Source organism: Chlamydotis macqueenii, chromosome Z, assembly GCF_036417535.1.
Source record: "Chlamydotis macqueenii isolate bChlMac1 chromosome Z, bChlMac1.mat, whole genome shotgun sequence".
NCBI lineage: Eukaryota > Metazoa > Chordata > Aves > Otidiformes > Otididae > Chlamydotis > Chlamydotis macqueenii.
This window is the reverse complement of record NC_141593.1, coordinates 79,619,470-79,640,723: the sequence shown is the minus strand read 5'-3', so window position 1 is coordinate 79,640,723 and position 21,254 is coordinate 79,619,470. Positions and strand designations below refer to the sequence as shown.

At 39.9% G+C, this 21,254-nt stretch overlaps 1 protein-coding gene across 1 annotated transcript in view; it reads right to left on the bottom strand.

Moving 5' to 3' along the window:
- ADGRV1 (adhesion G protein-coupled receptor V1) overlaps nucleotides 1-21,254 on the bottom strand; it is a 279,169-nt gene that overhangs the window by 84,825 nt on the left and 173,090 nt on the right. Inside the window, exon 86 of the mRNA XM_086771404.1 lies at nucleotides 4,703-4,819. Coding sequence (XP_086627530.1) covers nucleotides 4,703-4,819 — 117 coding nt within the window. The remainder of the gene's footprint in view (nucleotides 1-4,702; nucleotides 4,820-21,254) is intronic.

Sequence of the window (21,254 nt, the reverse complement as noted above, 5' to 3'; positions counted from 1 at the left end):
GCTATGTGAACAAAGGCAAAGTTTTTTTTTTCCTTAAAAGAACACAGGAAAACCCTACCATATAATTGTAACTGCCCTGTGCAGCTTGAAAGAACACAGAAAAACTATTAATGCCATTCGTGGACATTCGCAGGAAGAAAACATTAAACAGATGAAAATGGTACTGGGAAAAAAATATTCCAGTTTGTTAAAAGATTTTCCATTCTTTCTGGTTGTCCCTTTTCTTTTAATTTTCGCATGAGATTGAGTTGTTTGTCAATTTATGCCAATAAACATTCTTCAAATTACATCCCTCATAGTCCTGACTATGTTGTGCTTCACTGCGAGCATTTCCAGACAGCGAAATCCTTGAACCGATTTACGCCGTTACGCTCAGGGAGTGTTGGTTCTACTAATTCCGACAATCTGGTGAACATCACTGTTCTCAGCCATCAGACTGAGATTGCTTTCTAAGAAATCGTACCTCATGTCCTCGCTCTCTGTTTGTTTAGCCATATCTGCCTATCTCACCTCATCTATCACAGAAGAACACTTCACCCTCAGCGCCGCTGCAAAGATGTGAGGGAGTTCAGATAACGCAGTATTTCCTGCACAGTGACATTTCTGTCTTGATAATTATACGTTCTTGTTATCAGCCCCTTTTGATGTTCCAAAACTTAATCAATGAAATACAAATAGTTTAGCAAATCCTTTCCTGTTGCCATGCTGCAACAATAACCAGTTCTACAGGAGAATAAAACGTACAGTCCACTTCCCAGCTGCTCAGGTGGAAGAATAGATGTACAAGTTGTGATTGTTCTGATGTAGAATGCAAAACAATTACTAATTCAAATAACACTCTAATGAGACAATGCAACATTCAGTGAAGCTTTTTTCTTTTACAATAAGGCAACTAACTGAAATTACCTCCCCAAAACCAAGATGCTTTTCTTTATGTCTTTATTTATTCATTAATTTATCTTTAGTGATGAGCTGTGCATATCTGGCAAATACTAGCTGCAAAATACTTTAAATAATCTTTCCCAACTCGGTGGGAAAACTTCTGTTTCCCCTCTTCCTTCTTTTTAAGAATAGCTTTCACTTTCAGAATGGTTGCCTGCTTTCAGAGAATTCCTTTTTCAAAGCTGTTAGGTAGTCCATAGATTGTTCTTAAAAACCAGCATGAAACTTACTGCAAGATAACTACTTGTCTTACAAGTCTGCCACAAACTTACGGAAAATTTAAAGTGGCATTAAATCCATGAAGGAAGAAGTTTCAGGTAGGGTGACAGCAAGCTCATGATATTCACTCCAGACTTATTGCTTATTGAACTGCCACTTTTGCTGTTGATTTACTCCACTGTAGGAACGGCTCAAAAAAGTACAGAGTCCACCTTTTTCCATAATTTTTGCTCTCTGTAAGAACTGGCAATTGAGAATACACAATTTTATTTTTTTTTTTCTTCAAAAGACAGCTTGTAGCTTTTTTTTTTTTTTTTGGTAACATGTTAGAAAACACTAAAAGAAGAAAATTATTTTTCCTGATAAACAGTTGTCATGCTATAGATTTGTTATGGGAAGAACAACACGATACAGAACGGCATCCTTAGCATGTGTTCCTAAGATAAAAGTGCAGACTGAGTTTGAAAATACAGGCTTATGCTACAGCAATGTTCGTTTGCATGAGGGGACGTTTGTTAGGATGAAGACTTCTGAATTTCAGACATTAGGAGAAGGCAAATGTTTCAGGGTAACCTCACTCTGTGGGCGCAAAGAGTCATTTGCACCTTGCTTACTCCTTTCCTCCTGCAATTAAGAAAACCTCCTTAAAAAATTCAGTAATGTTGTCAACACTCTGCAACTTACACAGATCTCCCTAGAAAAGCCAAGAAACAAGACAACGCCATACAAAGGGACAGGAACAATCAGACAAGCAGGGATGATTTGATGTGGCCTCTGTTCTGACTCCGCAAAGGGACCAGATGACCTCTGAGGTCCTTTCCATTCCCGCTGTTTCAGTCAATATGTGGGTAGTAGCCATGTGTGTTGTCCAGACCCTGACACCAAATGCAAGCCTACAAATCCAAGCAGCTAAAAATGGAAAAAGACTTAGAATACGAAGCTACAGAGTCCGTTGTTGTAGCCACTATAAAAATACGATAAAATGCTAAGGATAGTTACTATACCTGGCAATATGCAGAAGATGGAAAGATTAGGGCAAAAAGGTAAGGAAGTTGTCCTGCAGTCTAGAAGCTGAAGATCTTTGATCTGGACTACAGAATGGAATCGGCATAGGTCCAACTGTACTGTTAAATCCATAACCTTTTTTTTTTTTTTTTTTTTTCCCGTGGAAATGCTGCTCCACCACTTTCTGATCACTTAAAATTGTCTGGATTTTCTGGATGTGTCAGTTCCACATATCTGCACGCTGTCTGCACTTGATCACCACATTCACCCACTTCTGTATGCCCTGAATCAAGACTGACACAAGCAGATCTGTATAAAATGAGTTAGCGATCAGGCATACGCACTGCGCCATGCAGCCTCACAGAGGGCAGAGGGGCTGCCTGAGTGATACAGAATCTGTTTGCGTATTTTTGCCGTTTCCCAGACAGAAGTATTTAAGTCCTCTTTAATTATAAATACATTATTAATTCTGGCTTCCAAATCAAGTCATGTGTGTTAAGTAACAAGAACATTCAATTCCCAGGCATTTAAATCTGTCATTTAGACAGCAGGAACATCTAGACTTCCCAAATCAGTCTGTTTTTTGCTCAGATCCACAAGCTCTGCTAATATTGTCATGGGGACGAATCCAAGCACGGAGATGTTCCTAACACTCCTTTAGGGCCCTGGCACTGCTTCCTCGTTCTGCAATGAGAAACATAAATTCAGGACCTACGCTCAATCAAGAGGAGCAAACTGCAGCTGAGGGCTGGGTTGATCTATGTTTCAGATTCTTTCTTTCCTTTTGCGTCTTTCAAACATCAGGAATTACTCACAGCTGAAGACCTGCACCTACACAAAGAAGCAATCTCCTTCACTTTAAGTTTTACTCCTGGCAGCTCACATCCGCTCATCACTCAAAAAGCTATAAATTATTCCCTCTTAAGCACCTTTGTCCCCTCGGATTTGTATGAAGAATCTTCACGACCAGCACAAGTCTGATGCTCCACGAAATGCAATGGCACATGCAAGTTCTTAAGACCTGGCCAAAGTCTACTCAAAAAAAAAAAAAAAGATATTTCAACTACAGCCACAAAAATGACCATTAACAGTCATACAATTTTTTGTCAGTGTAGGTGATTAATCCTTGGAAGAGCTAGCATTGGAAAAGGGAATCCTCTTGCATTTTAATGTAATGTAACACACACAGAGTGGGAAGATGAAACTATCAAACACTGAGCAGTCAAAACATGAGATATCCCTATAAAACAGTGCTTTAAATGCATTAATACGTCCAAAATAGTACATGTTCAAGAGATCTGTATTGACAAATGAAGCGAATAAGTAGCTGCAAAGAAGAACAGAATTTTCAGGTGACAAAATAATTTCAGTTAGTTAACCTAAGAGAGTCACAAGCCAAGCTAGGTGAACGAGAAGTACAGCAGAAAAATGTCTATATTGAGAGAGAAGAAAATAACACCCACTGAGGGTAGTATTTAATCTTGCTAACCGTACAAATGCAGGAAAAACAAGAATAATAAGAAGAGTATTAGCACCACTAGAGACAGAGCAGTTTAGATCTCTGCTCCATTTTCACGAGGAGCTGAGCCGCAGCGCACGTGACAGAGCATCAACGTGTAGCTTGATCAGAGCAGCAAACGCAGTGGAGCTGTTCAAGGGGCTGCGAGGGTTCTCGAGGAACGTGAGCCTGACATAATCCCGGGAAAATGCAAGATACTACAGGAATGTCACTGGGAGAGGAAGCTGTATTCAGATACAGCCTGATTTGCAATTCTTGGTTTGGTCTGACAACCTGCGTATTGGAGGATTTGTAAGCTAACACATGGAGCTGCATATATAATAACTGTGCTATGGAAAATCCTATTAAAATAACAGACAAATAAATGATATAACTCATATATTAGTGCTAAATATATATTTCTAGACGAGGGCATTATCATATATTTTCCAAATAACCTTACAACTGATACTTGTCCATAACCAATGTGATTGTTCATGGTCTCCCACATTAGTTCAATTGTTTTTTACACCATTTACTGTTCTATAACGTGTCAAAATTCGAGTAATATTTATGAATGTATATACTTACTTTAAGGAAAACTTTTGAAGGTTTGTTTTTCACATTATTCAAGCCTGATGACTAAAATGCTACTGACTTTAAAAATAAGAATGTGGTTTACACTTGCATTCCACCTTTAAGAGACTGTTTCAGAAGACTGAATGCTTAGAGAAGCTATTAACTCCAATAAGAGTAGTTCTGCAGTGCTGTGAGAAGTAACTTCTATAGGATGAAGTCAGATGTGGAAATTCTTACACAGTTGTAACGGACATTAGTAGAAAAAGTCTTATAGGGTTCGAATATTTACCCTTGGAGCTGAGACTCTCTAGATTTAATAAAAGCCATCTAGTGTTTTGCCTCTCTAGCAGCACTGAATTGCAGAGATACATATATGAAGACATAATAGAAACACAGTCTAAGTATAATTTACTTTTACAGATGTTTTAGGGAAGGAGTGAAAAAGATGAAGAGACCAACCTGGATAAGCATCCAGCTGAACTGGCAGAGGTAAAGGTAATGGGTAACCGATGCCAGGGCTGAGCAGCTTTCCTCTGAGAGATGCTGGCTCATGTAAGCAGAGGCCAGAAATGAAATCTGCAGGTAAAAAATGAATACACGCATATTGGAATTAAAGAAAATTAATTTAATAATAATAACGAGAAGAAAAAAATCTTCAGCTTGGAAGTAAAAAACACATTCAGTTAGCATTCCAGAAACGCAGGAGAGATACCTTGGGCATTTAGTATTTACTCAAAAGAAGTGATCCTTTAACACTGTCAGACACAAAACTAGCTTTAACCTTTTTTGTAGACAATCTGGTATCCATTACATCCATATCTGAATAGACTACAGAGAGATTTAGTATTTATTGTTTAATATTGTTCCCCAGACTATTTGCCATGCAACATTAGACACTAGGTTTTAGTAACTGAGGGTGGAGATTTTCCTCCATAAAATAAAAATCTTCCGATTTCAGTAAGAACAGAAATTTTGTCAAGTAAACAAACAAACTCCAGAGGCATTTACTGTCTTCAGGCTGTCGTACACGTAGCAATATTATACCCCATCACATCTGACAGCAATACTGGACAAAAGGCAGTAAACATTTCTTCCGTTGCCTAAGGGCAGACCGGGATTTCACACTCACCAGGCAGATACATGTTTTTTTCCACAGACACGTCCAATGTCAAAGGACAACATCTTGGTCGGACGACTGGCCAACGCATTGTCTAAGGAACAAAACTGTTCCACTTCTGACTGCAGTGAACACTGCTAAATAATTTCAATATAGCTTTCAAAACTAAAACACAACTCGGAGACATTTAGCTTTGTCTTCTGTGAATTTCTTTACAGAGAAAATATTTCTGCAAGCAGACTTCATTAAAGAATTAAAGTGTTCACATACAGGCAGGCTCACTTTACCTACTGAATGCCTGTAGTAACTGACGCTTTTTCCTTTCCTTTCCAAGAAACACTACCATTTTGACAAATAGCCCATTGACTTGTTAGTAATAGTAATTCATGGACTGTTCAGACTGGTATTATATCTGTAACATATATATAAAGAGTGATTTATTCTATTTATTTATTTATTTTCAGGAGAAGTGGTGTGGAAGGAAATTAAAGTATATCAAGTGATCTGGCATATACCCAGACATCGTGTTTACAACAAAAACACACGTATGGTATTGGATAGCTCTTACACAGTCTCTTTACTATAAAAATATCCTCATAAAGGCGGGGTCTGTGTATTAACAGTTAGAAAATGCTATCTAACCATGAAACGGAAGAGGAAGAATGAGCAGTGGAGCAACAACTGGACTAAAAGCAATTAAGAGATGCATTTCATTATCTAAAGGAAAAAAAAAAAGCCTTTTTAGTATTTTATGTGGGGGTTCATCCGTCTGTGAAGTGGAGTCTAACTATGGCCACATAACCATTCAGTTGTTAAGAGGTTAGCGCACAGCTTAATATAGACTGCTATTGGCAGGACGCTGACGCCACTAACACAAATGCTGTTGTCTGGAGTGGGTTAACACAATTGAAATATCTGTGCAACAGCTGCCTTCCGTTACGGCTAAACACGAGAAATATCTGTGTAAACACCTCCCTAGCATCAGCTAGCTGAAACAGGACCAGTACTTTTCCTAAAATTTGAGCAAGTGCTCCTACTTACTACAAGCAACATGCAACCCTCGTCGGGATGGAGAGGCTTCACCACCCTTTGTTCTCTGAAGGCTTGTGTATATGTCAAGGACAGACTGTTAGACTATACATAGAGACAAAGAAGGGATGGAAAGACACAAGTAGTCATCGTGTCTTGGAAACACTTGCATGTTTTTGTATATTAAAAAAAAAAAAAAAGAGAAAGATCTTGCTATGTCAAGAGTTTTCCAACCAAAACAATGCAAAGAGTCCAGATTTTTGCTAGAAGTGCATACCTTTCATGGATACTGACTCTTGTTGAAGAGGTAAAACAGCAATATGGCTGAAGTTATGACTCACCTAGGAATTCATTGTCATTAATGTCATTGCAGTGTTTTAGACAAAAAAAAAAAAAGAAAAAAGGTTAAAAAGGTAAAAGGGGCAAAAAAATATTTATACGTTGTTTTCATATAACTGTTACCTTGCACCTTGGGCAGAAGATACAAATGACAATTGGATTATAACATAAAAATCAAATGTTAGGACGTATTTTGGAATGTTGGGAGAATAGATTATAGTAAATCTACTCTGTTCTGATAAATGCTGGTTGCCCTGGTACTTACAGCTTAAAATGCAGTGCATTCAAATTTAGTAGAAACACACAGGAATGCAATCATGGACCATTCCCCCATAATATCTGAGGCAGTTAGGGAAAAGTATGGAAAAAAGTGCCTTCTAAATAAACTGTTCTTTAGACCTGGCTGCCTCGTGTCTTCTGTGCTTTGCTTAGTTTTTAACTGTCGTTAGCCATATTTTGTAATAATGAAGCTATTGCTTTAATAAGCAAAATAGGTACCATGTATTGAAATCAGTTGTTCCCTCTTGGAATATTTAAAAAAAAAATACATTGGATGTGTTCCTTTTGATACCAGTTGTTCAGAGCTCTTTTTACAGAAAGTGTATAATTTTAAATTCCCCTTTTCAAACAACCTTCATAACCTGCCATTTGGTTCTGTGCAGAGATTATAACACAATGCTTCTCCCTGGAACTTGCTGAGGTGATCAGTCTTGACCCAAAATGATTTAACTAATGGATAACAAGTGACTTAAGTCACTCAAGCAGCAGGCTGCTAATTTTATTAATTTGTGTGCGACAGGCCTGTGCCACATTCGAAATTGCACTGATAGCGGATCGCTCACGAGGTTCCTCTTGACAAGATGAATAAATAAAAGTTAAAAAATAAAAGATAATAAATCGATGCACTTCTGTTAAAAAGCAAAAATGTCTTTGACAGAGTTCCCATCTGACAGTCATTTTCTCTGTTAATTACTCAAAGGATACTGCAATCCCTTCGTAACTCTAAGACAATTACCTAGCAATTACTCGAAGGAAATTGGCACTTGGGTATTAAACCGGAGTCATCAACACCAAACTACAAATGAATAAAACCAGATGATTTACAAAGCTGTATGTTCCTGTATGAAGAAGAGTGTTTCTGAACCGCTGTTTCCAAGAGGCAGGCTGTTCCAGAGCATCACTCCTCTGCTAGTTAACAGCCGCCTCCCAGTTTTCAGCCTGCGCTTATTCATGGCCAATTTACATCTGGTTGTTCTTCTGCTGGAAGACTCTCGGGTTAAACAGGATTTCGTCCTCTGTGGGGTTTGCACCATCATGAATTCACGGAAAGCAGCGGCGTTCTCCCTCAGACTTCGTTTTTCAAGGTTGAATAAGCCGATAGTTGCGCAGCACAGTGCTCTGCAGAGATGCCCCAGCTGGGCTGGACAGGAAAAGCAGTTTGTCTCTGGAAATACAGCATCTGCCTGGATCAATTCATCTGGCTTCTCCAGGTAATCCTACATACCGTGTTGTGAAATGCATACTCACACACGTGAAAGCCTGTCCCTTGTGCAAAAGTCTTTGCAGCTTGAATACAAGTTTCATCATCCTTCTCTATACCGGTGCCACCGTGAGTCTGTCCTTTCAGAAAACGTGTACTGCGGGTTGGATGGAGAAGAGCTGCAGAGGTCTCACAAGATTCTGATCCAACAGTTCTCTTATCTCCATATTTACCATGCAAATACTTCTTCTGATACACGGTAATACCTCAGTGATCAGCGACAGATCTCTCCTCATTCACCACTCTCTCACAGCTATCTTTTCCCATTAGTCTGCCTCTTCCCACATTCGAGTTCTTCGACTCATCCTCCTCCATTACTATTTTACCAATTACGTGACACATCTATTTTACTGCATTTATCTCATCAAAGAAAACTATCAGACTAGTCTGGCATAACCTAAGTATAAACACATGGGAGTCTTATTCTCCTCCTCATTTCTCTGTATATCTCTTACCAGACTTTTTTTTCTGAAGTTTACATGCCTCTGAGACTGAATTACTGTGCCTGCAGTTGCCAAGATCACTTTCCTCTTGTAATATATTATTTTCCAGTCACGTAGCACCACTCTGGATTGAAGGATTTGTTAAGAGCATTTGCGGCTAGGCACGGAAGGTCTCATGCCAACGTTTTCAGTTAGGAATGGGGACCTTTTTGTTCCAACATATGAATGCACCCATCCTTTGTGTTCTCCTTCTGCCTCAGTAACCAGAACCTTCACTCCATGCTACTCTATTTGCATCAAGAGAAGCGTGGCCAGCAGGTCGAGGGAGGTGATTCTCCCCCTCTACTCTGCCCTGGTGAGACCCCACCTGGAGTACTGTGTCCAGTTCTGGAGCCCCCAGCACAAGAAGGACATGGACCTGTTGGAGAGGGTCCAGAGGAGGCCACGAAGATGACAAAATGGCTGGAGCACCTCTCTTATGAGGACAGGCTGAGAGAGCTGGGGCTGTTCAGCCTGCAGAAGAGGAGGCTCCGGGGAGACCTGACAGCGGTCTTCCAGTACCTCAAGGGGGCCTACAAGAAAGATGGGGAAAGGCTGTTTAGTAGGGCCTGTTGCGATAGGACGAGAGGTAATGGTTTTAAAATAGAGGGGGGTAGGTTTAGATTAGAAATCAGGAAAAAATTTTTTACGATGCGAGTTATAGAACACTGGCACAGGTTGCCCAGAAAGGTGGTGGAGGCCCCATGTCTGGAAATGTTCAAGGCCAGGCTGGATGAGGCTCTGAGCAACCTGATCTAGTCAGGGATGTCCCTGCTCCTTGCAGGGGGGTTGGACTAGATGGCCTTTGAAGGTCCCTTCCAACCCTAACCATTCTACGATTCTATGATTCTATGATTCTCTTCACCATCTTGCCTTTATCGCTTTGGTGATCTTCAGCATCACCACTCTCTTCTCTGAACACATGAAGACTTTAATTTTGTTAGTTTGGAGTCACACTTAATACTTCTCTTGCCTCACTGCAAACGTTTACCAGAAATTTTACATTATTTTCTCTTCATTTATATAACTAAAAAAACACTCAACAAAAATTCCACACAAGAAGATTACACTATTGTCATATAATAAGACCAATCACATGCACAGGGTGTATTCACTGACGCCAGCTATAGATGATGTAAGAAAATCAATCAACTTTACAATGATAAAAATAATTTAAAAATTTAAAATCTAAATTCAGAATTAGCAGAGCTAGACTGGTCCTTGATACAGAAATTTACAGAGAAAACAATGAGTCTTGAATATTGTGTAAAAGAGAAAAGGAAAGACCTGAAGACTGAAGCAATTCCAAATCAATCAGGTAAATAACAGCCAACTGAGGAGTAGGCTGGTAAACAAAAAGATGCATGAAGAATAAATAAATGGAATACAGAGTAGTATAATACAACTTGTCACGGTAAGGGCTGAAATGCTACCATGTGATGGACTTTAAAATAAGGATACAGCACACGACACACAGAAATGAATTTTTTCTCAACTTGGCCAAAAGGTTGAGGTACTGAATGTCTTCTTTGCCTTTTCTAGTGAGATCAGCCTTCAGGAATCCCAGGTCCCAGAGACCCGGGGATAAGGCTGGAGCAAAAAAGATGTATCCTTGGTGGAAGAAAATCAGGTCTGAGCATACCTAAGCAATATGGACCACGGGGCCTGATGGGATGCACCCGCAAGTGCTGATGTCATTGTGAGGCCACTCTTGGTAATATTTGACCCATCATGGTGACTAGGTGACAATCTTGCCTACCTGCAGCCTATACTGGCCTTTGGGCAATGATGGGGTGGAGGCTGGAGAGACAGCCTTTGATACTCTGCGAGCACTGCTCAGCAGTAGCCAGAACATTTGTGTGTTACAAACACCGTTCCAGATCAAAATACAAAACACAGCACTATGAGGGCTGCTATGGGGAAGGTTACCTCCATCCCAACCAGACCCAACAAGCAAGGGACTATACCCATTTGCAGTGGTACCCACTACAAACTGAGCAGTGCACATTTTCGTGAACTCTACCAAACATTTTTTTTTTTGTTGTTTCTCTGCATTTAACATTTCAAGGGTGCTAAAGGCCAATGATTCCAAATAGACATCAAAAATATCAGCACTTACAGTTACTTCTGGATTTAAGACTGCATCTTTTCTTCCACCAACTGTTTTGAACTTGTTTGGAAAGTACTGTATTAAAATGGTTAACATCGTGGCATCCCTTCAGAACTGCTCCACAGGAGTTCAGTTAAAATTATTAATTTGGAATACTTTGATGAAAGAATGTTCCTTTTTTAACTTCAATTCTATTTTTTCCTTGCTTTTTGTGACAAATCATATCACAGTATATTGCACATCCTGCTCAGAGAATATGCGACACCCAGTGAGAGGAGAGGAATGTTTTCTGTTGAAATCCATAGGTAACTGATTTACCATGTTCCCCTCAACTTGAACCAGTTTGTCTTAAGGTTCTCTCACAATTTTTTAGCTTGGCTAAAATAAATAATAAATACTGAATAGTAACATAATAGTAAATACTGAAAAAATTATTTTACAAAGACCTAAGTGTATCTGATGTGATAGTAGCTACACAACTCCATGACAAATACTAGAAAACAGAAGTTTTCAGTACAAATATTGCAAATGCTCCGTTAAAACCTCTAAGTAAGAAGTAAATTAAAGGGTAAAAGTAAGATAATAAAGCAGTAAAGTATCATCAAAACTTGATTTATAATTTTAAGAACTGCAAAGGTATTTTCACACAGGGGAAAAAAATATCTGAGAGCAATAAATTTTCCTGTGTATTGTAAGAAGTGCTGAAAAGGCAGCGTGTTGTGCTGGGTGGAGTGAGAAGAAAGAGAACACCTTGCTACGCTCTATAGAAAAAGCTGTGGAGAAGGCTAGCCCAGGCAGATCGAAAAGCACCAGGCAGCAGAATGCTGAGCTCTGGAAGAGCGCGCAGAGCTGGGACAGTTTCACTTTCGCACCCGAGCAGGAAGAGAAAGCTCTCCTGTAGCTGAGAAAAAGATCATTCCCCACCAGGAGAAACCCGCAGGCCAAGCTGTTGGCATCCCTAGAACGCCTTGGGGCGTGCCAGCGAAGAACATGTCCATGTACTTACATCACATTTTTGTAATTTCTGTAAATTCCTGTTTCACGGTACAAACTCAGAAAGCTTTAGACATTGTCTTCTCCTAGACAGTTATGTCTTTATATATGCCTTAGAGAAATGGATCCTAGCAGTGGTAATTTCATTTATTTTCACATTAAGAAAATTGTTTCTCTTTTATCAATTTTACTCTTTTCATTTAATAATTCAAAATTTCTGTGTTTGACATGGAAGGTTACGGTCTTTCTTATGCAGCTTCTTTACATGCATCTCCATTAAAACAGAAAACAAAACCAAGAGCCCAACTGCGTGCTATCTGTCATTATACCAACCCGATCTCAAAAGAGGAATTGTATCACAGCCACAATTTACAGTGCTGCTCCTTTTGTCGGAGTTAATTGCAATGAACAATAACAGAGAAAAATAAGCACATTAAAAGTCCCATGTCCTCACCGAACTGCTCTCTTCTGCTTTGAATTTACTTTATATGGGTAAAAAAATGGGTTTGCTCCTTGAAAACTGCTTAATAATAGTGCATATGAATCATACTTTTGTTACTGAAGATTAAAAACACACTTTTAACTGGGTCAAAAGAGAAGTTCAGAAACTAATTTTTCACTTCATATTTATTCTGTATTAATGATGCTAAAGTAAACACTTAAAAGTTTCTTTGTGAATTTACATGGATGCTAAATGACTTCACTGGTCACAAAATTGTTCCAGAAATTACCATAAATCAGAAAGTGGTGCTTTCTAACTGACACCAGAAAAAAAAAACAATGCATGTGGGTTTAGCTTTATTTCTGGCTTCAGTTAAGTCAGTGAACATAAAAATGAGTGCTGTACGAACAGCAGCTCTGAAGTCTCACTGTATAATTTGCACGCACTGTGTATTTTAGAGACACTTTTGTGTTTATGAATTATTTGCTTAGAGTACGTTGGTTATGTGTCACTGTAAACTGGCACTTTAAGGAAAGCCAAACAGCTAGCTAAAATAAAATGGCTTGAAACACTGACTGTCTATTTACAACACAGTGACCCACGGCACTTTCGTGTAAAATGTTTACACTTTATTAAGCAGCAGCAGGGCGGGCAACCATTTTAAGCAGTGATTAGACATCAGCAACCATGTGTTACTAACTCCCTTCCCCCAGCTGAGCAGGATGCCAGTTGGTTTCATGCTAGGTTCAGTCCCTGCCCTCTTCACTTCCCATTTTTAGGCTCAGGGACGTTTTTTTTTTTTTTTTTTTGCTTCTCTGAGCAAGGGTGCAGGATGCGGGGTAGGAGGGGGTGAGGTACCACGACCCGCAGCAGAGCAGCTCGCGGTTAGCTTCTGGCGAAAGGCTGGGGTAGCTCATGTGCTCCCCAAAACATGTCTGACACAAGTACCCAAATGCATGATCTCCTCCGACACTCTTCTCCCCTCTCTTCCAATCATGCTGTCTCTTACAAAGAGATACCCATTGAGAAGTTATACTTCTTTTTTTCTTTTTTTTTTTGTAAATAAGGAAAAATAAGGAGTAGCAGGCTTTTAGTTTAATATAACATAATATAATGTAATATTATAACATAACATAACATAACATAACATAACATAACATAACATAACATAACATAACATAACATAATATAATATAAGTAATATAGTATAATTAATGCAATATATTGTAGTTTCTATATGAACTAACCTGTTTAGTTTTATACACAGATTCAGACCAATGTATCTGGCATAGTACCCTATAAAGACAGCTCCTCTTATATCTGGGACAAAGATGCACATTGTTTTGTTGCTCATTACAGAACACAAGCCAGACCTCCTAAGTCCCACTACAAGATCCCCCGTAACACAATATTTTTGCTATAACGATACAAATAGAAGCTGAAAAAGCCTCTTTTCGAACCCATAAAAAATATATCTACAGTCTTTTCCAGTCTCAAGCTCGGGGCAGTGTGAATATGCTGGTTTGGCAGGTCCAAAACAAGCTCTTCTGATGGATGTTGACTTTCTACAATAGGATCTGCCTCATATTGTTTTTTATTTAGAAACTCAGATTAGACCCCAAGCAGGAGATCTGCCATGACACATTAATTGGCTCTAGAAGCTTCTCAAGTGGGATCCATATATGCCTAGGGGGTATATTTATATTAATAACGTGACTTTTCACTTCCTCCATTTCTGGATATAGTTTTTCTTAAAGTTCAGGTGTAATTTCCTGCAATAATTGTACACAAATTTGACAGCATGACCATTCATTACCTCGAAAATTAATTTAGGACTCTATCCAGCGTCAGCGATATGTGATGTCCAGTAAATAAAATTACTTATGGCAGGGGAAACACATTTGTTAACTTCCGATGCTTTGCGTAAACAGTTAGAAATGGTCAATGCCCCATGGCAGACGCCCCAAGCCTATTTAAGAGGCATTCGGGCAATGCTATAAAAAATATACTTTAACTGCTGGTCAGGCCTGAAGTGACCGAGCAGTTGGACTGGATGACTGTTACAGATCCCTTCCAACTGGAACTAGTCTATTTCTTCTGTTCTGTTCTGAAGATGAGAAAGACAAAATCCCTCCCCATGCTGGCTGGGGCAATCTGCAGCTCTCTTTCCGCCCACATGCCCACAGAAGATTTCTCCCCTGGAGGAATCACAGCACAGGGTAAGGCAGACACCGTAATCTGGGGTCAGGATGCAATCAGGGTGCTTAATGTTTTCAGTATGGTAGCAGAGGTCTCCCGTGCTTCTCTACATGGCTCGCCAGCTGTGAAGGATAACTATTTATCTTTCTTCTTTAAAAAGAAGTAGCCAAGACATAATTACGGACACATAGAGGTTAGTCCCCTTATACTGGTCTGGAGATGATCCTGAGGGGCTCTTCCTTTTCTCCTTCACTTAAAACACGCTAGGTTAAGCAAAGATCTCCTAGTTAAACTGTTCATGGTCATCTGAGTCGCGTTTACAGAACTAGTGGGTAAGCAGCTCAAAAGGCAGCTACACTAAAAATGTAACCTCCAGGAGAAGGCTGGTGATGGTAAATGGTGATGGCAAATGTTTATGCTTCTCATCAGTACCTCTGTTGTGCACGCCTTCTTCAGTCTCCAGAAAAAAATAAAAAGAGGCTTATCTACAGAAAGCAAGACCTTCACAAGACTATGGGATCTGTTTTCATTTGTTGATTGGAAGAGAAATGCTAAGATCAAGTCTGGTATATTAAATATTCTGAAAGAATATTTAATTGAAGCAGTTCAAGTTTTGCCAGAAGCTTTTAACACAGAAAGAGAAATTAATTTAACACAAAACAAGCATTTTTCAACAAGGGCTAACAGGTAAGTTCCCTAGTTATGCTATTGTTTGTAACCTAGGATACTAAAAAATGCTAGTCTTACTTATATTTATGGCAATCTTTGATTCAGATTCCTTCTAAATATCAAAATACAGCCTAGAGAACGATGAGGTCAACGATCAGTGTAGTCTTTTGTGATACCGGTACCTTCAACTGCTGCTTTCTCCGTCCAACAGGCTTCACAAATTACAGAGCAGGAGAAGGTGGATTCCCTCCGTAACAAAAATAGAACACAAAATCTTTGGATTCTGTTGCGTTAGTGGAACTGACTTCTGAACCCACAAAAATCAATGTGAATTAGTGAATAGTATAGGCTCTAAGAAGCAGTAAAGACTTAAGATCATTCCACGTGAAGATGGGACTCTTCAGACACCAGTAATAAAACCATCACGAGCATGCCAGCTGATGTAGGTTGTTAAATAGCATTAAATAATCTCTTAGCAGTCACAGTTTATCTGTTCTGTACAGACTCACCTCGTCTGTAAACAAGTGGGGGAAGGAACTGGGTCACTAGTGCTCTGAGCAAAGCTTAGATTAAAAACAAAGAAAAATGCATTAAATACGCCAAAAAGATAAGGATCCTAGAACTGTGACTAACCTAAAGCAATAACATAGATTAGGTATTAAGTACAACTTTTAGTACACAAACAGTTCTGCAAAAATAAGTTCCAGAGTGCATTTCAAGTATTTATAGAATTTAGAAGCTGTATCCTGCTGCCACGGACTTTGTTCAGGAGCACAGGCTGAACCGCTCTTTCAGGCGATTCAAACACAGAAACTTCCTTATCGAGCGAGAGTCTGTCCCCTGTGGTTTTGCCAACGTGTGAAAAGGAACGGCAGAGAAAGCCATTTATTCCTAAAATAACTGCTGTTCTAATTGTCTTCACGCAAAACTGATTTAAACTAAACCGATGTTTATTCTGGAATGGAGCATCTGCGTATGAAACGCGTCTGAAAAATTACTCTGTAATGCCTACTTCGCTTTTTTGACATTTCATGACTAGAGGTTCTGGTGAGCACAGGAGAATGTAATGTTTTCTGTAATAGTTTCTCATGTTGTGTGCAGAACACACAACTTCTTTGTCTAAAGTAAGTGGGCTTGTCGATAGTAGCCCAAAGCCAGACTCAGCAAAAAGTCTAAAAATAAAAAGCGATTCATGTGTGATTCTTTAAATCGACCTCTCAGATGTTATTAAAGGGAATTATATTAAAACAGTAATGTCGACATAGATTTTTTTGCATTTAAAAAATAACTGACTGCTATTTGTTTGTTATCTGTTGGACAGCCATGCCCAAGGCTGGGCTACGTAAGTTCATGCAGTCTAATTCCTGTTTCATGGTCAGGATTTCCCGTCAAACGCGAGAAGATCTGGAGCGCACAGTTCTGCACTGTCATTGAGTCAGCTGCTCTTCCCATGTTTCTGCCTTAATTACTCACAGTTTCAAACGTTAATTTGGTAAACGAGTACCAGGGGATGCTGGGAATGAAGTACTGAAACACATCCCATGCTTTGGGCACCATTTTTAGCATATTTGTATTTATTATCACACTTATTAGCTTCAAATTTCTGATCCATATTTATGGAACAACAAAATCAGTTTGTTTAGTGGAGAATGGCTTAATTCAGAGTAACAAAAACAGGAAGGTGGCTTGCTTTCTACATTTTAAAATCACCTGCTGTATTTTCTATCAATACACAAAAATATTTGTGTAGCTTACGGAAAAAAAAAAACTGGAATGTGAGACACTTTTCATTTCACAACACTTCAGATATTTCAAAACTGTTCTTACTGTAAAAATCCTCAAGTTTTGTATAGGAATTAGAGTAAAAGAGATGTTTAATCTGTCATACCCAAAGCACAGCCAATGCTCAGTGATTTGGACTCATCACATCCAGATGCAGCTGAATTTTAAGCACTGTAGATGTTCTGAAGCTACAGTAGGTAAAGGAGTTATAACTTTCAAATGCTGTGACTAGAAAGTCGTACTAGCGTCCTTGTGTGCTCTCATTTATAGAATCATAGAATGGTTATACATACTGCTCTAGCTGATTCGGCCCAACATTTTAAATGCTATTTTAATAGCTGCTGGTTTTGATATGCGTGATGGTCACAGGACTGACTGGTGACTCTTACCCCTCTTGAGAGAAGCTGTGGGCCACGGGCACGCCTTTATGTCAGGGAAAAAGGCGGCTGGAAACAGAGCCAGAACCTGTGGCTTCAGCACGGATTTCTCAAAGCCTCATACTTGCATGAACGAGGCAGCTTCACAGCTACCGGGGAACTTTCAAGCTCTCACTTGAAAGACGGAAAAAACTGATTGCATCAGAGGAAAGTTGAAATTGTGATCTGAGTTTATTTCTACCCCCTGAAGTTGTAGGAATATATGTGAAAATGAAAATTCAGACCCCTCAGCACAGTTCTGTCATAAGCCATTTCCAAATTACGGGGCTCTTATATTGCAAGAATTCACCATCACGGGTGGACAGGTAAAAGCGGGTCTGTGGAGCTTTCCTAGCGCTGCCAATTCAACAGGCTGGGGGAATAAGACCACACAGAGACAGACCGTGATTTCCATCAGCTGTAAGCAGCTTCAGGACTCTTTCATGATTGCTGGGCATCAGTAGGGAGGCTCCAGCTCTGGCTGCCACCTGATTGCAGAGATCAGACACTGCATGTGAGAAAGACTGCAGGGGGCCACCAAGACAACTTCAGGGAAACCAGATTTGTGTTAACATCCAGCAGAATTTGAGCCTAAAATTTCATTTATTTTTTTTTTTTAAAAAAAAACACTTCCCTGAAACAAAGCTGTTATGTGATAAATTTTAAAATATTCCTGTTTTCTTAAGTGCTGCTTATTTGTATTCAGAAAGATGAACTTCTGGCCTTGACACAGATTCCACTCACTGTGCCAAGAAGGAACAACGCCACTGAAGGGAAGGTGGGATAAGATGGAAACCAATTATAAGATGGAGAGTGAATGAGACTCCTGATCTCTAATTATTTTTTTTTTTTCCCTGTACAGGCTTAACATTGAGCAACTCCTGTCACCTGTTTCTCTCAGCTCATCTCAAAACAACACAAGTGGCACTGAAAACCCTCAAAAGTCTGTGCCGCCGCCTGAAGACAGTACCGACCCTCTCCCACCGACCACCAACGAGCGCGTGATCGCAGGAGGTGGTTGGTCTCCGGTGGGTTCAGCAGCGGGTCCCAAGCAGGGATGTTCTGACGGACAGGGGTGAGATGCCTCTCCCAGAAAGTGTGTCCCCATCCCCAGCACCTCCTCTCCGGGGGTTTTGTTCCCAGCCCCAGCAGCATCACTCCGGCTCTCAGCAGCTCCTCTGATTAATCTGAGAGCTGCCAGATATTGCAGGACACCTTTTGATATAAAGGTCCTGATGGAGCACTAAACGACAGCCTATTTTTTAGTAAATTACTTTAAATTGGTTTATTTCAGTTGTTACATAAGTTCTTCTGGCTTTAGCAGTGAAGAAGAACACTCCTCCCCAGCCATTTACATTTAATCCATTCAATAATTCTAATTATGTGATCCACTGACCCTACCTTGTAAGAAAAACACAGCCCATTCGTGACAGGGCAGTAATTCTAGAACCATCTTCTGTTAATTCACTGTGTCTGACTGAAACCAGAAAAACTAACCAGAAACATTTCAAACTCATTTCCAAATGAACCTCCTCGCACCAAATCTGCTTTTAGACAAGAAAGTATTTCGTGATTAAGATGCTATGGGATGTTTAGGCTCAAAAATAATGTCTCCTACTGTACCTTCAAGAACAGTTAGGTATGTTTGTCATATATAATGACCTTGTGGGTTTTGTTTTTGGTTTTGTTTTTTTTTTTTCTTTTACTGACAGTAGAACTGATATCCAGACCATTCCAAGTACCACTACTTGACTGACAAGTCGTAAGAATAGAAAACATTCTGTGACTTTGCAGGATATACACTGTATAATGCAGTGTAACGCAGAATTCTCTTCAAATAATAACTCAGATACAGCATTCGGAGTCAGACAAATAAATACTCGCGGCTTAATAATTGTTTTCCTGGGGTTGTCTTAAACAGTGGATATGCTCCTGCCACTCACAGCACAGACATCAATTTTCTTTTCATAGGACAGAGTCAAACAACTTCATATCTAAGGTTTTTAAAAAGAGCGATTTGCGGGCCGGTTGCCGCCTGGCCCAGTTTACATTCCTTCCCTGAGGTGACTGCAGCTCCTCTGCAGCTCTGTCTCTGCAAAACGGAGAGCTGTTTATGTTTAGCCCAAAAACAAAGAATATTTCTCACCGATGTGGTCATTCTGCAGGCAAAAAAAAAAAAAAAAAAAAAAAAAAAAAGCCAAGATAGAAAGCAGAGTTCCGAACGCCAGCTCTGAGGAGCGCAGAACTTAAATCTCATATGCAAGGAAAACAGGGCGAGCAGAACGGCTCTGTTTATGTGTGCACATACGAGAACGCAAACACCCTCTCTGCTTAACCGATAGTTCCACGGCAATTAATCACCACGTTTACTTTCAAGATGTGAACGAAACCACTTTTTCTACAGCCTCTTTTTTTTTTTTTTTTTCTAGGAACATGGCATTATCCTCCGTATCTTTTATTGCAACACAAGCCAAACACAAAGAATGTTTGTCTTAAACAGTCACACATCTCAAACCTGCCTCCTTTTAGAGATGGTTTCTGTATTTAGTTTCAACATTTTGCTTGTTCCTACAGAAACAGGGATGTTTTTGCCGTGACCAAGCGCTTCAAACGCTTCCTATGCTCGACTATACTAATAATAGCAAACGCTCTCCTCAGACCCCTCCCATGTGTTATATTAATCAACTCTAGAAGGTCAAACGTGCATAAAGTAGCATATGCACATTAACTTACTAACTGAAATGACCTCACCACCACGTTTTGCTTTTCTGTTTCTTCTTAATACGTTCACGTCGTCAGTTACGATCACTGAAATAACTCCTGAGCTCCAAACTTGCATTGATTCCCTGCTGTGTCCACACTGCCTTTGTGGATGAGCTTGCTTGCGTTTGCTCCTCGGCACCCAAGCAGCACTGAATTTTGCATTTCAGAGAAAACAGTTTTGTCTCTTTGGTTCCTTAGTTAACCTCATGTGTGCAGGACCCTTCCTGCCCCATCCCATTCTCCTACCCACCACCAAACGCTCAAAGGGGTCTCCCCAAGCCCCTTGGCGCGGTGAGGACGTCTCTTCCACCGTGCGTAGCCATTAGCCTTGTTGCAGAAGATCAACTTTAATTTGCCCTGTATCTCGTGCGCAGATGTGATTTCATCAGCCTTCCTTACGCTTGAAGTCGGCTGAATATGAGCTAGCTCGGGATCAAAAGCTGGACAGCTTGGCTAACGCCGCGCAGTACTTGAGAAAATAAGTCTTGTTGAGAGGCTGACCCCCGCGTTAGTTTGAACACAAAGCAACTCTCAACTGCAGCTGAACATTTTTTGTTCAGAGCTGGCCTGAGTCCAGCCTGAAGCACGAGAAGGCCATACTTGCGTCTGCCAGGAAAGGACGACACAGGCGTATCCTTGCTCTCCAAGGCCTGGTGAATAAAATGTCACTGGATAAGATTAGATTTGTACGCTTCATTTTTTGTTTTGTTTTGTTTTGTTTTGCATTGCACTGCCACTCGGCTGAGAGTTCAGGGAAAAGTGTTACGCAAAAAAAAAAAGTAGGGTTCTTCTAAATTTTTCCAGCCATTGCAGGATACCATGATGACCCCTCTGAGTCACCGGCAATCGACAGAATTTACAGTGAAGTAAAGCCATTCGGTGTGGTAGTACATTTGTGCAAACCATGTAATTTCTAAAAAAATGCAGAAGTTGAGGGACACCAGCCCCTTCTTCAGTTCTTCATCACTAAAAATGTTTGCAGATTAGAAGACTTACTTACTTTCTCCATCTTTCCCAGCTGATGTAATAAAATATATTATCCTACAAATTTTGCTGTGAGCAAACTGCAGCTACAGCAGCATTACTACATGAATCATATTGTAATTTATCACATCCTTATGATCATGCAT